General features: G+C 40.2%; 1 protein-coding gene across 1 annotated transcript; it reads right to left on the minus strand.

Annotated features, from left to right (window-relative positions):
* Positions 1-95: 95 nt before the first annotated feature.
* Positions 96-16,615, minus strand: DNAJA1 (DnaJ heat shock protein family (Hsp40) member A1). Its single transcript, XM_079927913.1, has 9 exons — positions 16,461-16,615; positions 15,216-15,357; positions 14,886-15,063; positions 12,547-12,651; positions 11,334-11,561; positions 8,216-8,330; positions 6,784-6,899; positions 6,390-6,490; positions 96-5,637 (listed from the first exon to the last, which is right to left on the minus strand). The coding sequence occupies exons 2-9, from the start codon at positions 15,345-15,347 to the stop codon at positions 5,419-5,421; spliced, it is 1,194 nt and encodes a 397-aa protein (XP_079784039.1). The 5' UTR covers positions 15,348-15,357; positions 16,461-16,615; the 3' UTR covers positions 96-5,418.
* Positions 16,616-16,624: the final 9 nt, after the last annotated feature.

A 16,624-nucleotide genomic window follows, 5' to 3' on the forward strand; every position in this document is an offset into this window, starting at 1 on the left:
AAGTGCTCATCTAGTTAACATATTTACTTAGAATCAGATGAAGAGGGTGGGACACTACATTATTATTCCTGAATCTTAAGTACAGCCGGAAGTCAGTTCCTGGGTAGGACAGACTGAATGTAAAGTCAGGTGTCACATAGGATCTCTCATTTCACTGCCCTCCCCCAGGCATTCATTTTTCTTAGCAGTGACTTTTCCAGGGAATATCGTCTTCATTTAATGGGTAGAACTAGTTGCAGGATACATTATATGAGAATTCAGTTTTGGCATATTTGGAAATGCATGTGGGTGTCTCTTTTCTGTTTCAACCAAAGATGTATATGGAATGCCTTTGTTGACGTGTGATGGTACTATGCTAGGTACCATTTCAAGAAAGTGAGCTTGTTTGCTTGTGTGGGCCTTTTATGCCCCCTTTTAATTTTCCCAATTAGTAGGTACAAACAAGTGGGGAAAGTTTTGTATAGTCTTATAAACCTTTGTCCCTTGAAATATAGCCTGATCCTGTATTTGGGATCAGCTAGCTGTTGCCTAGCACATAAAAATGCTTAATATCGGCTGAATAATTCTTAGCAGCACTATGAAATCCATCTTTCCCAGTCATATTCCCAACTGTCTTGCTGCCACAAAACCTGCAGCTTTTTCACAGAATGTCATTTGCTGCCGATTTGAGAGTTGAATAGCGGTGAGTCTATATGAATGTAGTCTGCCATTCCTCCCAGTGAAGAGGCTTTCACTTAAGTAAAAAAAGTTTAAGGTGCAAAGAGCTTATACTAAAATTCCTTAGAAAAATCTTCAAGAAACTGGTTTTGATTTAGCCCATGACCTTGTGAACTGGCAGTTGTGAGATGCACACTTTGTGCCAAGGCTCATGGAGAGCAAGACTCTTTTCAGCACATGTACACTTACTTATTCTAGGAATTTTCAGCAAACAACTCCTCTGCTCCTGCACCTAGTGCTCAGGATGGTTAAAAACACTAGTTTCTGTCACAGGATAGGGGAGAAAAACAAGTTAACAGGATTAATTAACATAGTGCGATAACAGAAAATCTGGAGTTGTTTTTTTGATGATCCAGACCTAATGGGTTAGGAAAGGCTTTCTGGAGTTGACCATAAAAGGACCAACAGGAGCAGAAGGTAAAGGGCTTTGGTGATTCTAGGAGCACTGCAGTGTGCCATAGCTGCAAGGCATGTGCTAGATTTATGGTAGGATCTGGGGAGACCAGGCAAAGAGGAGAGGACTGGACTGAGAGCCATGAAGTATATTTTCTTTTTTAATGAAGTAGTGCCTTGGTGTAACAAGTAAACAAAAATGGGGGGAAAAAATGAATTTTCTGCTTTTCCCAGGTCACCCATGTTTATCAGTCCACGACTTCATTTTGCACAAAGCTAAAAATTGTGTTGTTTACAAGTGGAAATGAGCTTCCCTTACTCCATGCCTAGTTTTTTTTCTTTTAGCCCCCCATGGCCATCTCCAGTACAAAAGGCAGGGGGAGCCCCTGGGTAAGAGGCGGAGGTGGGAGAAGGGCTGTCTAGCTCCTGGACACCATGGCAACTGCCCAACACTTTCACTCCAGGAGGAGAGGTGGTGGAGGGTGCGCTGCCCAAACTCTGGGGTGGGGTGCGCCCGGTTGGGTGTGGCTGTGCAGCAGGGGAACGTGACAGGCATCCTGGGCCCTTGCCCCCCTTGGTTCTTAAGACAGCTGCTCTGTTGCTGCAGCCCACCTATTTAACTGATACTCCTCTAGCACTTAAAACCCAAAATACATGGCATTAAAGTTAACTCTGTGAGTTGTCCCATCCCCCACTGAGCTGCTGAATGGCTCTGGAAAACACTGAATGACCTGGTATTCCACACCAAAAGAAAATTTTTCTTTTAAATACAAGTCTCAGGTACAACTCAGTGTGTTCTCCACTAGTTATTTTTTAGCTTGTATTACTACCATTAATAACATTTATTAAGCCCTTCCTTACTATGTAAGCAGTGTTATTTAATTCTCAGAACTGCTTTATGAGCTCTAGCCTATTCTGAGTCCTATCACATGAAACAGATTTCAAGATTCCATACCTTGCTCCTGGAGCGCAACTGACTGAGGTGGGATTCTAAAACTCAATTTCTTGACTCTTTCTTTGAAAGAGTTTTTCCACATTCTGTTAAGACTTACCAAAACCCTACAAAGGCAGACGTGAGTAGAAAGAGCACCGAATTACAAGAATCTGGATTCCAGTCTTTGCTGTCATTTCTTTTACGTGGGCCAAGTCACCTGGTAACTTGTTTGAATGGCAGCTCTCTCAGGTCCTACCCTAGGCCTACAGAATCCAAGTCCAGTGGGGCTCAGCAAGCATGCTCAGATTTGAGAACCAGTAAGTAGACTAGAGGTCATTTTCATCAACTGTAAGGTAGGTGTTTCAATTCTTGTTCTGTTAGTCTCAGAAGGTTGCTGCGATAACCAAATTAAGTGATAAAGGCACAAGACTTCAGAAACCCTTGAAAGAGCATCTTTACTGCTAACTTGCTACCATTTTTCATTCACTGTGCTTTTAGAGCCTATGCTTCATTTTCCCATAGTACTTCAAAAGAGAGGAAATTACCATAGTGTCTATCTAAGATGGGAAGCAGCCTTGGTCTGAAACAAACTTGCCGTAGTTAAGGGCTGCCATTGTTTGACCCTCCACACCAATTCTAACAATGGCGTTACTGTTCTGGTGATTAATATAACTGTCCCCATGGTGCTGGTGTAGAGCCTTGGCTATATGTAACCATCCTTTTGCTTATGCTACACTCAGTTCAACAACACCAAAATACCCAGAGGGTGAGACTCAAATCATGTTTTAAAGCTTCCGAGGTAACTTCAGTTGTAGCCAAGGTTGAGGCAGTACTATATGGAGAAAAAATGTGATGCTAATTTCACAAGGGAAGATCTGCCACCGTGTTCCACTAGGACCCTCATGGACATAATCAGCTTCTATTTTTATTCCCTCCAAGTATGAACAGACAGGGGAGGCATCACAAAGAAAGCATTAGTGCTGGGGTGATGGAACTACACACTTCCACGGATGCACTTGTATTTTTGTGATGACCTTGGCCATAGTTCTAACAAGAATTTTTTTTTTAATACAGAATACAAACTTGTCAGTTTCTGCCTCTCCAGGTTGTAACTATTTTCATCTTCTATCTTAAGGATTTTTTTTTTTTTACTGTGGTGAAACAAAAGTAAAGCTTACTCTCAACCATTTAAGTATACAATTCAGTAGCATTAATTATATTAACTCTTGTGCAACCATCACTTTGAAAACTTTCATCACCCCAAACAGAAACAATTAAGCACGCACTAACTTACCGTTCCTCTTCCTCCCAGCCCTTGGTAATCTGTGCCTCTATGAATCTGCCTAAATATTTCATATAAATGAAGTCCTTTTCTGTCATACATACATATAACACATTTTGTTTATCCATCTGTTAAGACACATGGCTTGTTTCCTCTTCTGGTATTGTGAATAATGATACCATAAACATTGGCACACAATGTTCCTGAGTCAAGGAATGGAACTACTGGGTCATATGGTGAATTCCACGTTTGGCTTTTTGAGGAGCTGCTTACAGAAACTGCACCGTTTTACATTTTCACCAACAAGGTACAGGGTTCTAGTTTCTCCATATTCTCATTTCCATTTGCGATTAGATTTTGGACTACTAGGTGTGAAGTTTTGTATCTCACTGTGATTTTCATTTTATTTTCCTCATGACTAATAATATTGAAAACCTCATGTAAGGATTTTTGTAATTTTTAAAATGTCTGAAAGTATTCTTAAATGTGTTACAATATAAGTTTATTGTAGAATTTAGACTCTCAATATAAATCCAGTGAAAACTAAAATTTGTTGAACCATTATGTTCAGTATTTTGTTTTCCTTTCCTGGACACCTGCTTCACTATCCAAATATGACGGTAGCTGTCTGGCCACAAATTTAAAAAGAACCCAAGAATGATGTGGAGAGACTATCAATTAAAACTGTCACTATGACAAGAAACCTGAAGGTTTGGGAAATGATGCACTTTACACCAAGTTTCAGTCTCTTCTTTTTAACTCAAGTGTTCTGAGGGGAACTTAAGCTGTGGGTTACTTCCAGGTTAGAAATGTTTTAAGCCTCCTGATTACAATGAGATACAGAATCTGAGCAGAATTAAACAGTAAGCTCTCACATTCTCACTTCAGCGTTTGCAAAGATTTTAAAGCCCCCTTCTTTTGCTCATTACTCACCCCTCAACTTTCAGTCCCCACCCTTGTTTAATATTAAACATTTAACTATGGTTAAATAGTATTTTTTGGTATTACTCACTTTAGTTAAATGAAAAATTATGTATCTTAATTAGTGAAAAGCCAATACTTCAACCTGGGAAAAAAAAGCCTGTGGTGACACATTGGACATGCTTTTGAATCAGTATATTAAGGAGACATTCATACATTTCAAGAATTGCTTAAATTCTGATATCCAGATTTAAGCTTGTGAACATATGACTTTAAACATACAATTAAAGCTATTCATAATTTGCTATTCTACTAACATTAAATTACAGTTACTTTGGAGCATAAGTTAAATGGTTTAAAGTAAGCCTGTAACATACCTGCAAAACACCTTCCTAACTCATACATGCAAAGTACTTCTCATCACTCTAACTTCTAAGTTACCCTGCTCCAGAAGTGACTACTCTAAACTAAGGCTTACTGTGGTCCAAAGAGAAGAAAGAAAAAAAAAAAGTAACCAGGACCAATAGCTAGATATATTAAAAAAAGATGGCACAGCAGAAGGGAATGCAATCCTACAAGCGCAAGCCCTCAAGAAGCAGCATGTTATATGATAAACCCCTTCTTTAGAAAGGTGTCATTTCTATCACTGATACCACAGGCTAAATTATATAGCATGCCATCTTCAAGTAACAGTTGAGGCAATAGAATAAATGCAGAGGCATCACAATGAATCCCACTTAATACCACTATACAGACCAACACTTCTCTACAAATTCGTCTGACTGCCAGTTAAATACAATTTTAACTTCATAGCTTAACAATTAAGGGTCATACACTGAAGCCAATACATATACCTGGCATTTCAGTCTAAGCTATTCCATGTACATAGCTGAAATCAATTACAAAGTATGGCCTAACAACTGCTAGGGGAAATTTTTTAAAGTAGTTTTTACAAGTATTAAACTTATCTTGCACACTGAAGTCATCATACATACAGGGCAAAGTCAGAGCTTTTATATTCGAGTTTATTCTTCATTTAACTTTTAAAACACTACTATAATTGATTATTAAAACAAACAATAGCAAGTAGTGAGCATGTTATGATTATAGTCCTTCACTCAATCACTACTGCAAATAAAATGCCAGCAGTGAGTGTTATTCACTGGCCCCATTAGGAGGTCTGACACTGAACACCACCCCGAGGATGATGTTCATCATCCTCATATGCTTCTCCATTGTAATGGCGCCGTCTTTCCTGATTTGGATCAAAGTCCACTAGTTCTACCTGGTCCATTTCATCAGTCTCTTCTACTTCCTTCCTCTCAGGTAGGAGTTTTTCCAGCAAAGAGAGTTTATCCGGGGAGAGAAAGCCATTCTCAGGAAAGTTTACCTATAATAAGAAATTTCTACTTTAAGTTTAAATGACACTTCATCCTTAGCTCCTTAGACAAATACCATTGACCCATTTTCCCCAGAAAAAAAACATGAAACCACACAATCTTTTGGTAAATCTGCCAATCCCAGGTTAGAACACATGTTCTAAGAAGGCATATATCATCTACTATTCTGAACTAGAGTTCAAGGTAAGGTCTTAAAAAAAAGATCCTAATAAAACTACACTGTAATGATCACTTCTATTCAGCAAATACATTTTTAAATAGGAGAACCCATCCTAAAACACATTCTCATTCCTTCTAATGGATAATTTAAACAAAGCTATTGTTACTCAAAGACAGTCCCACCCAAAGATGTTTTTAATAAATGTTAAATTTGTGGGTCTGAGGCTACTCAAATTTAAGATTGAGGGAAATGGTTGGGTTACTTTAAGAACCAGAGCATTGCAGTATTTTGCCAAAAATTCACACCAGCTATCATGCTTCTGTTGAACTTTAAGATTCCAGTTATAGCCTTTCATTAGTAAATTACCCACCTGCCACCACCCCCCATCTTTAAATAGCCGATAATGATGCAAACAAACCAATACCAACTTGTTAACAAAAAATGTTCAACATAACAAGAGTAACATTAGATCTAGACAAGGGAGAATATAAACTTGGCTTCTGGCCATTCAGAAACTTAACTGCTACTGGATTTTAATAAACTAATCATTCTCTAACATTTCTACAGTACTGTATAGCTTACCTTAAATTCAATGATTAGGCGACCCTTTTCATATGGTCTACGATAAATTGGCATGCCTTCATTTAGCACACACTTGATATCTCCATGCTTGACAATCTGACCTAAAAACATTGAAGCCAAATTCCTTAAATACAATCACACTTTTACGAGGCAGCGAAAATAAAGAACAGAGCAATGTCCTAGCTCATTGATAGAGGTAAATTTATATGAAATGATGCTGATACCTTTCATTTATAGGTTTTCTAGGGGCTTACAAGAGAGCCAAGAACGCATGATTTCAGCTCAAGGACAGACAAGTAGCAACTTAAATGCCACTTTCCTCCGTGGCTGTACTAGCTACGAGCAGACAATGAAAACACTAGAATAGAAACAGACGCTTATCTAGTTACTGTACCTGGATGAGAAGTGATGACTATGGTTCGGTTGTCAAGAGTAGATATTGGCTTTTGGAAGCCACACAATGCCTCAACCAGCTGTATGTCCATACACATGAAAAGGTCTTCTCCTCGTCTGTACAATGTAAGTATGGCATATACTTAGATCTTCAAACCAGGAATGATTACAACTACCAAAGTAGGCAATTCTGTTCTCTTAAAAACAAATGGTATCTTTCAAAAGATGCCCTTTCTTCCCCATTCTTTGTTTGTTTCCTTTGATAGGTACGAAGTGGATTTATTTAGAGAGAAACATACTCCAGAGTGTGGGCCATCTCAGAAGGTGAGGAAGGCCTCTTCCCCATTCTTAAGAGCTGAGAACTGGGTACAGCAAACATATGGAAACTGCCAGCACAGTTTCCTGGACAAGGCTTCAGAATCCCTCCACACACTCTAGGCAGTGGAACAAACCTCAGGCTGGGTCCTGGATAAGTTAGGGTCTATGAAATTAAATAAAAGGCATATGGCCAATTTCAAGGGGAAGTAATTTATTGATGTACATGAATTAAGTAATATAGTGCCTGGCACAGTATGAACACTATTTTTATGTTTAATAACAACCCACTTCTTCCTCCTCATGCTTACTTTCTTTTCCAATTCATATTAATGACATCTTTTCATCAGGCAGAATACTCTCCAGAAATACTCTTGTTGAGGATTCACCTCAAATGATAGCATCAAAATTCTGAGCTCGATAGCATTTCCCATTATTCTTGAGACACTATTAATCTAAAACCTGTTCCTTGAGATGTCATTCCCAACAGACTTACTGGAACCCTACTCCAGTCTAATGTTTTAAAATTACCCATTGATACATTATTTAACACTGTTAACTTCCTTGTGCGTCACTATAAATTTATCATAAACACAAGATTATTTCCTAATAGACGTGAATTAATATATTACAGCTTCTTACACAGATGATTCTAGACTTTTATTTAAAATTAAAAGCAACCCAACTTACCATGAACTCAGGATTGAAGAAACTGGTGAAAGCTTTAGGGTACTTATTTCAAAACCAACTGCTTATAAAAAAAAAAACTGGAGGCAAAGTTTTGTCTAGGGATGTTTCCCCTACTCTATCTATTTATACTTATATAACACATCTCCTAACTGAAGTATATCCTTCAAAATCCAAATTAGGCAACAATTTACCTACATTTAGACCAAAAAACCCAATGATTTTTGTCTTTAGCTTCTTCTAAGATTGAAACAATGATTAACAATCATTTATAGAAGACATATATAGTCTAACTTTTCTGCTATACTTTTCTAGGTTATTTCTAGGAAATGTATTCTACAAGTAATGAAAAAGCTCACTTATATTTGAGGAAAAAAAAACAAACCCAAATATGCAAGATGTCGGTTTGAGTATTTGATAAAAATTTTTACCGAGTAAAAACAGCATGGTCCTTCTGATCTAAAACGATGATAATATCTCCTGGCTCCAGTCCTGGTTCTTGGTCTCCTTCACCATGGAATGTTATCTTCTGGCCATCTTTCATGCCTAAAAACAAAAGGCTAATTTTATACTCTTAACATCTAAGTAAGGTCAGAATCTCTACTGAAACACAAATGCATGTTTGTGCATGAAAAAAATGTTCAAGTCTTTGCGGATGCTGAAGTTTTACAGAATTTACCAAAAACGCCCACATGCTTATTAGATCAGTCCAATTTCTTACTGAAGAAAGCTATCATAGTGAAGAACACAGATTCTAGAAGCAAACAAGTCAGGCTTCGAATCTCAGAGCTGCTATTTACTACTAGGCCAGATTACCCTAGGGAAGCAAATTGCATAACCTTCCTAAGTATCAACTTTCCCACAGAGACCTATGTCCTCCACCAGGGCTCTTGTGGGGGACTAAAGAAAAAGGTCTATGCTGGCACCAAATCAGTGACTGGCAAACATTATAACCATAAATGTTTTTAACTATTTCATCACTTAAAAAAAAACTTAAGTCAAATCATTTCTATTAAGTCTAACAGAAGCATAAGTCAGATTTTCTTCCATTGTATTAGCAGTAATATAAAATCTAAAAATTTAAAAAATATGTAATATTTATATTGAATGATTTTAGTCTTTTTTTTTTTTAAAGAGGATAATTATAGTTGGGTACTTTCAGACCATGTGGTTATCAGTGTCAAAAATAAAGTTTTTCCAATAGGCAAATGCTTTAAAAAAATTATTATTTTTGGCTGCTTTGGGCCTTTGTTGCTGTGCAGGCTTTCTCTAGTGTGGCAAGCAGGGGCCACTCTTTGTTGCGGTGTGCAGGCTTCTCTTGTTGCGAAGCACGGGCTCTAGGGGCACAGGCTTCAGTAGTTGCAGCATGCAGGCTCAGTAGTTGTGGCTCGTGGGCTCTAGAGTGCAGGCTCAGCAGTTGTGGTGTATGGGCCTAGTTACTCCGCAGCAGGTGGTATCTTCCTGGACCAGGGCTTAAACCCGTGTCCCCTGCATTGGCAGGCGGATTCTTAACCACTGCGCCACCAGGGAAGTCCATCCAACAGGCAACGCTTCTTAAAGGCCAACACTTTTACTGAGATTTCTTCCCTCTGGCCCATACACCTTAGTTCAGTAAGGGCTTACTTAAGCCAACTAACACCTCTTTAAACAGAACTCATGTGTTTGCAGATGATTTCTCTACAGCAGTAGTGCCAGATTTCCTGAACCAATGATCACTGAAGTCACCCAACAAGAGCAACTTTGTCTCACTTTCTATTACGGAAAGTATTAAACTTACATAAAGTAGCCAACAGCACAAGAAGTCCCTATATATCCATCAATATAGATCCAGTAATTACCAGGTCATGACTACTATTTCATGTATAACACACCTCCATCCACATTCCCTGCATATATTTCAATTAAAATCCAGACATACCAATTAACCCAAATACTTCAATATATACCTCTAAAAAGAGAAGGACTTAAACCAAAATATCAGTATTACACATTGACAAAAGTAAACATTTTTTAAAAATTTATTTATTTTATTTATTTTTGGCCGCATTGGGTCTTTGTTGCTGTGCGCGGGCTTTCTCTAGTTGTGGCGCATGGGCCTCTCATTGTGTGGCTTCTCTTGTTGCGGAGCACGGGTTCAAGGCAATTGGGCTTCAGTAGTTGTGGCTTGAAGGCTGTAGAGCACAGTCTCAGTAGTCGTGGCACACGAGCTTAGCTGCTCCGTGGCATGTGGGATCTTCCGGGACCAGGGCTCAAACCTGTGCCCCCTGCATTGGCAGGCTGATTTTTAATCACTGTGCCACCAGGGAAGCCCAACAATCTGTCTTTAATCATTCACAAGGCAAAGTAACTATCTCACTACACTAGTGAAGCAATTAAACTCAGCTAAGTTTTGCTGGTTGTTCCATTAATGTTAAGAGTATGGGCAGGGGGCTTCCCTGGTGGCACAGTGGTTGAGAATCTGCCTGCTAATGCAGGGGACACGGGTTCGAGCCCTGGTCTGGGAGGATCCCACATGCCGCAGAGCAACTGGGCCCGTGAGCCACAACTACTGAGCCTGCGCATCTGGAGCCTGTGCTCCACAACAAGAGAGGCCGCGATCGTGAGAGGCCCGCGCACCGCGATGAAGAGTGGCCCCGCTTGCCACAACTAGAGAAAGCCCTCGCACAGAAACGAAGACCCAATACAGCCAAAAGTAAATAAAAATAAATAAAATTAAAAAAAAAAAAAAAAATTCCAGCTGATTTTTAAAAAAAAAAAAAAAAAAAAAAAAGAGTATGGGCAGGGACTTCCCTGGAGGTCCAGTGGTTAAAACCCCACGCTTACACTGCACGGGGCACGGGTTCAATCCCTGGTTGGGGAACTAAGATCCCATAGGCTGCAGTGTGGCCAAAAAAACGGACAAGTGCAGCATTCATAAATGGCTTCACTTACTACTAATGCCCTCCTGAGTACATACTGTTGGTAACAAGTGGGGAATCTTACCAGAGAGAAATTCAAACCCTACTCAACAGGGACCAATTAAGGGGAAAAAATGGAGGGAGGAGAGGTACCATGATTCAAATGGGTGAATACTATTTCAGGAGCTTAAGTTAATGTAGATGTATATTTTCTAATAACAGTTTCATTTTAAAACAGCAAAGTGTGAAAGAGCCAACCATGCTGATTATTTCAGAGTAAGCAGCACCATTTATTCTGGGGCTATACACATTTCTAAAATTTCTACAATGAGTTTGTACTGCTGTAATACATTTTAAAGCATTTTTAAATAAACTGAAAAAATTAAGGAACTGGCAAAATAAAGTAAATCCTAATAATATTTAAAGGAAATTTTAAGTTATAACCCAAGAGGCAGAAACTGACATGTTTACATAATCTGTAAAAACTATTAGAAAGTAACATTCATAGTCTAAGTTCTTACAAATAAGTTAATTAATCAAAATATACCTATTCCTTACTCCAACAGTAGTTTTAAACAACTATAAAATGTAACGTTAATATAATTTGCAATAGCACTCAAGAATTGAAAATAGAAAGTGGCTCAGAACTCACCTTTGTCAATATGAACTTCTAGAATTTTCTTCTCTCGAACTATCTTCCTTCCATTGCAGCTTTTACATCTATCTTTAGGACTGATCCGCTCCCCATGGCCCTGGCACTCCATGCAGACAGACTGAATTTGCTGAACCATTCCAGGTCCTATCTGATGAATTCTTATTTGCATTCCAGTACCTCGGCAATTGGGACAGCACTCTACTGCTCCTTTCTTACCACCTCGGCCTAAATAGTTCAAAAAGAAATTATGTTTGAATTTAGTACTGGACATGGGACGAACGTTTTAATGAGACAGTTCCTAAACACTCCACTTCATTAATATTTTCAAGGTCTGATGGAATGCCGCTGTAAGAATCTACAATTCAGCCTTTTTATTTGATAAAATATCGCCACAATCAGCTTATCTATAAACATATTGACTGCTATTTTCCCAAGGAGTCATTTCAGAATTCTGGATTTTAAACATGTGCTCCCAAAGCACAATTCATTCATTCACTCATTCATGGCTGAGTTGGGTCTTTGTTGCGGTGCGCGGGCTCCTCATTGCAGTGGCTTCTCTTGTTGCGGAGCACAGGCTCTAGGCGCGCGGGCTTCAGTAGCTGCAGCTCGTGGGCTCAGTAGTTGTGGCGCATGGGCTTAGTTGCTCCGTGGCATGTGGGATCTTCCCGGACCAGGGCTCGAACCCATGTCCCCTGCATTGGCAGGTGGATTCTTAACCACTGTGCCACCAGGGAAGCCCCCAAAGCACAATTCTTAAAAGGCTACTTTAACTGTGAGATGAGAACATTTTAGAGTTTATTCTCTTTAGAAAATACCGTATTTCCAACAAATAACTTGTATTTATTAGAAAAACACCTTAGAGATTCATAGCCAATAATTTGACAGCTGCTGATACCCCAAAAGAGAATACTGTCAAATCATATTACAGATTATGAAGCCACTGGAATGCCTCTGAAGTTCTAAGAGCGGATAGGAAAGACTCATCTCTGAACAGTATTGAGAAAAACAGACACCAAATTAGATCAGTCCCACCTGCATTCAAAATAAATACATAAAAGTGCTGATAATTTGCTAATATTTCTCTAGGAGGTGGATTCAGGTGGTTTTCGTACTTGCACTCTTCAGAATTAGGTAGTGCAATATGTCAGTTTTATATATCCAGAACGGCTTCAGTTCCATTTTCAATTATATTATGAATGTTAAGACATACCTTCACATTTGTCACAAATCACATTCTTTTGCAGAGCTAGTTTTCTTGTTGCACCATTATATAAATCTTCTAAGGTTACTGTGAGTTGATGCACGACATTTTTACCTAGAACAAAACATTGCACATTAAAAATCTAAGATGCTGAATCTTGTGTTCTACACTATAAAAACGGTAAAGGATAATGAAAGATGAGCCCTACAAGGGTACACACATAATCCTCTAACTGTGGTGTAATTTCAAATAAGAAACATCCAGTGAGAGTTAAGCAATTTGTATAAGGACGTAGTTACGGCCATCCTACATTTTACGGCAATCAAAAATGTTAACTGCAAAAATCACTTGAGAAAACTCATGTTATTTAAATAGACACATTTCACAGTAAATTAACCCAAACTGCTTTTCTGTCCTAATATATTCTTTGAATCGTTCACTTATTATATTGAGTAACATGACCAATTACATCATCCAAAAATTCTTCAGCACACTAAATTCCAAAAACTAATCAAGTTTGCCCAGGGAACCTGACATATTTATTCAGCACTAACTGTTTAAAGGCTAGATTTCTCGGGATTCCCTGGTGACACAGTGGTTAAGAATCCGTCCACCAATGCAGGGGACACAGGTTCGAGCCCTGGTCCAGGAAGATCCCACATGCCGTGGAGTGACTAAGCCCGTGGGCCACAACTACTGAGCCTGCGCTCTAGAGCCCGTGAGCCACAAGTACTGAGCCCGCACACCACAACAAGAGAAGCCACCACAATGAGAAGGCCGCACACCACAACGATGAGTAGCCCTCGCTCACTGCAACTAGAGAAAGCCTGCACGCACAGCAACAAAGATCCAACGCAGCCTCCCCCCCAAAAAAGGCTAGATTTCTCATCCTTTACCATAGTGCTGCCCAACAGAACTTTCTACAGTGATGGAGATGTTTTGTATCTTGTGCTAGCCAACACAACAGCCAGCAGTCACACATGGCTATCGAGCATAAAATTATGGCTACTGCAGACTAAGTAACTAAATTTTTATTTTTCTTTGCAGTAATCTAAATTTGATGTGGCCAGTGGCTACAAAAGAGTGACCTATTTCATCTAGCTAGGAATGGGAAGTGGAAGGTGGAGATCATCTAAGAACAGAGGTTACAGAAATGTAGTCACCTGCCGATAGGTAATAAGTTCCTAGTTAGTGATTCTCCCAGGACTTTATCTACCATGAAATACTGCCTTACGCTTAAGTGAAAGAAGCTCTTGAACTTCCTATCTGCAGAACATGTCTAATGAACATTTTTAGTTACCAATCAAGTGTGAAGCGCCCTCAACTATAACCTGTTTCTAGATCCACTTTTCTGTTCTGCATCACTAATACTGTTCCATGTAATTGGTTCTGGAACGCTGAAAACTGCCCTTCTTACTTTAGCCTTATAGAGCTTACAGTATAGGGAAGAAATAAAGCTTCTAAAATTTAAGCAAATATTTTCCAATATCACACTAAAAAAATGACCTTGCATTGATCTAAGCCACACAGTAGAGTTTGCCAACCAACTGACCTTGACTGAAAATTGTTTTAAGGTAAATTTCTTAAAAATAAATAAAATACACCCCCCTCTCCTTTTAAGAAAATCTGAATAAACAATTTCCAGTCCTTCTGAATCCAAAAAAGCTCAAAGAAAATTTAGTGGTTTGCCCATTCCTTCTAGAATGGGCTCTACCCATTAGTCCTTGTTTATATGAACTACACTGAGAACAAAGTAAGATAAACTCTGACCAGAACACTGTACTTCTACGAGCAGTATTTCCACAGCCCAGAAAACCACATTTCTATTAAATGTTAAGGGCACATATTTTGATATAATAAAACTGAAACAAGATTAAACAGATAGCATGCTATTTGGAGGCAATGAACCTGTGTTCCAATCAAGACTCTGATGCATAGCAATATATGACCTTGACAAAAATTTACCATTCTGAACTGTAATTCACTTTCGCCTGTGTAAGGCCACTGTACCTCCCATTGAGGCTGAGGGGTGGGGGTGTGCAGATTGAGAATAAAATAAAATCTGTGAGAAGGGTTTTGAAAATTATGCTCCTATACTTCATTCCTTTAATGCTTGATAACATCACAGAAATCCTATGTACCCCAAGTGCTTTAGAAGCACTCACTTGTTAGCACTCGATTGGCTTAGCTATTTTTAGTCTCATCAAATCTCATTCTTAAACTCTTACCATAAATCAGTTTACAACATTATGCTAACAAGTAAACAAGCATTTAGTAGGTGAATTCTCAAGAATTTACTTTGACCAACGGCTAATTTTAATTTGCCACATGTGAACTGTCATTCTTACCTCTCCTTTCTCTCTGCATCCTGCCTCCTCCTCCAAAAAACATATCGAAGATGTCCATGGGGGAGCCAAAACCGCCACCTGCTCCACCTTCTTTAATTGCCTGCTCTCCTCCTTTGTCATATAATTCCCTTTTCTTTGCATCAGAGAGCACTTCATAAGCTTGAGAAATCTGTTTAAACTGTTTCAGAAAAGGGGGGATAAATTTCACTCAAAAAACTCAACTGTTACAAAGCACAGCCACTACATTAGACATACTCAATTTCATGTTGTAATGGAAATACCGTACACCTGGCAAGAACTATTCAGCTATGTTATGAGTGTACTACTTGCCTTCTCTCCTTCATTTGGATTCTTATCAGGGTGGTACTTCAAGGCCAGTTTCCTGTAAGCCTTTTTCAATTCTTCTTGGGTGGCATTGGGTTTGACCCCCAAAACATCATAATAAGTGGTTTCTTTCACCATTTCCTACAGTCTAAAATAAGAAAGTTCAATTTTAGCCGACTTTCAACTGGTAGTTTTAATTAATAAAATTTAGGCATAGAAATCTGTTCTCTGAGAAACCTGATTGTAAGAACACCACCTTCCCTAAATTTCACAGAGAAGGTAACAATTCCTTTGGTAATTTAGCTATCAATTCTAAGACTAAATATAAGTTAATAATTATCAGGGGATAATTCAAAAGCCTCCTATAGCAGCTGGTTCCCACTCTCCCACCTGAAAGCTCCCATAATAACACGACTATTGTCTGGATTTTTCCTGTTTCCCTTCCCAACCAGCGACAGAGGGCAGTAAAGAAGAGGAGCACTAAGAGGTTCAATCCACTACCATTATTCTTAGTAAATCTGATAAATCATACACTTCCTAGAAAAGACATCTGGGCACAAGGCGGGGAGGCAGTGTTTTATGAAACTAAGAACACCAGCTCCAGAAAGCAAGCTCCCCTCCCCCTCAATCCTGAGGCTGTTTCTCAGTCACAGGACGTACAGCTCCTCTGCTTCAACCGCCGAACCTCTTTCGCCCCCACAAGCCAGCGTAGTTTACACGCTGTTAGGTTTTGCCCTGCACTCAATGCCGACCGTTAGGGGTTCCTTCCTTTCCCCTCCCACCCAGGATGAAAGGGGTGGGAGAAGCCCAGCACCCAACAAAGCGAAGGAGGAGAGACCCGAGAAGCGAACGCCGCAGCCTCCGCCCGGCTCCTCCCGCAGCCCCTCGCCCCCCTAGCTCCTGCGCGTGCGCAAAGGGTCGCCTCCCCCCCCCCCCCCGCCCCCAGCCCGCCCGCCAGCGAGCGCGGACGGAGGAAAAGACTGAGGCGGCAGGTCCTCGGAGAACCCTGGCTAGATAGATAGGGCATGGAGAAAGCTCCAGGAAGGGTCTCGGGCCCACTCGCTGCGCGCCGGCGAGGGTTGCCGGGGTACCCCCACCAGCCCTCCAGAAGGAGAATCGTGGGTACAGGAATCGACAACCCTCCCGCCCACGCGGAGCCAACCGCCTCACGACCGCGGCTCCATCTGGCTTCCCGGCGCAGCCAACAGTGCCGGCCTTGGGACGAGGTGAAGCCCGAAGGCTGAAGCTCACCGGTGAGAGGGCCGATGCCGGTATGGGGGAGCGGGAAGGAGCGCGTTGCCGTGCGCAGCTCGGGCAGCCGCCGCTCTTCCACCTTTTCACCGAGCGTTCTGGAAAGTTCCGCCTGGAGCGCCGCAGCCGTTGTCTTTTGTAGCCGAGCGCAGGCGCGTCACCCA

The sequence above is a fragment of the Stenella coeruleoalba genome (assembly GCF_951394435.1).
Source record: "Stenella coeruleoalba genome assembly, chromosome: 7".
Classification (NCBI taxonomy): Eukaryota; Metazoa; Chordata; class Mammalia; order Artiodactyla; family Delphinidae; genus Stenella; species Stenella coeruleoalba.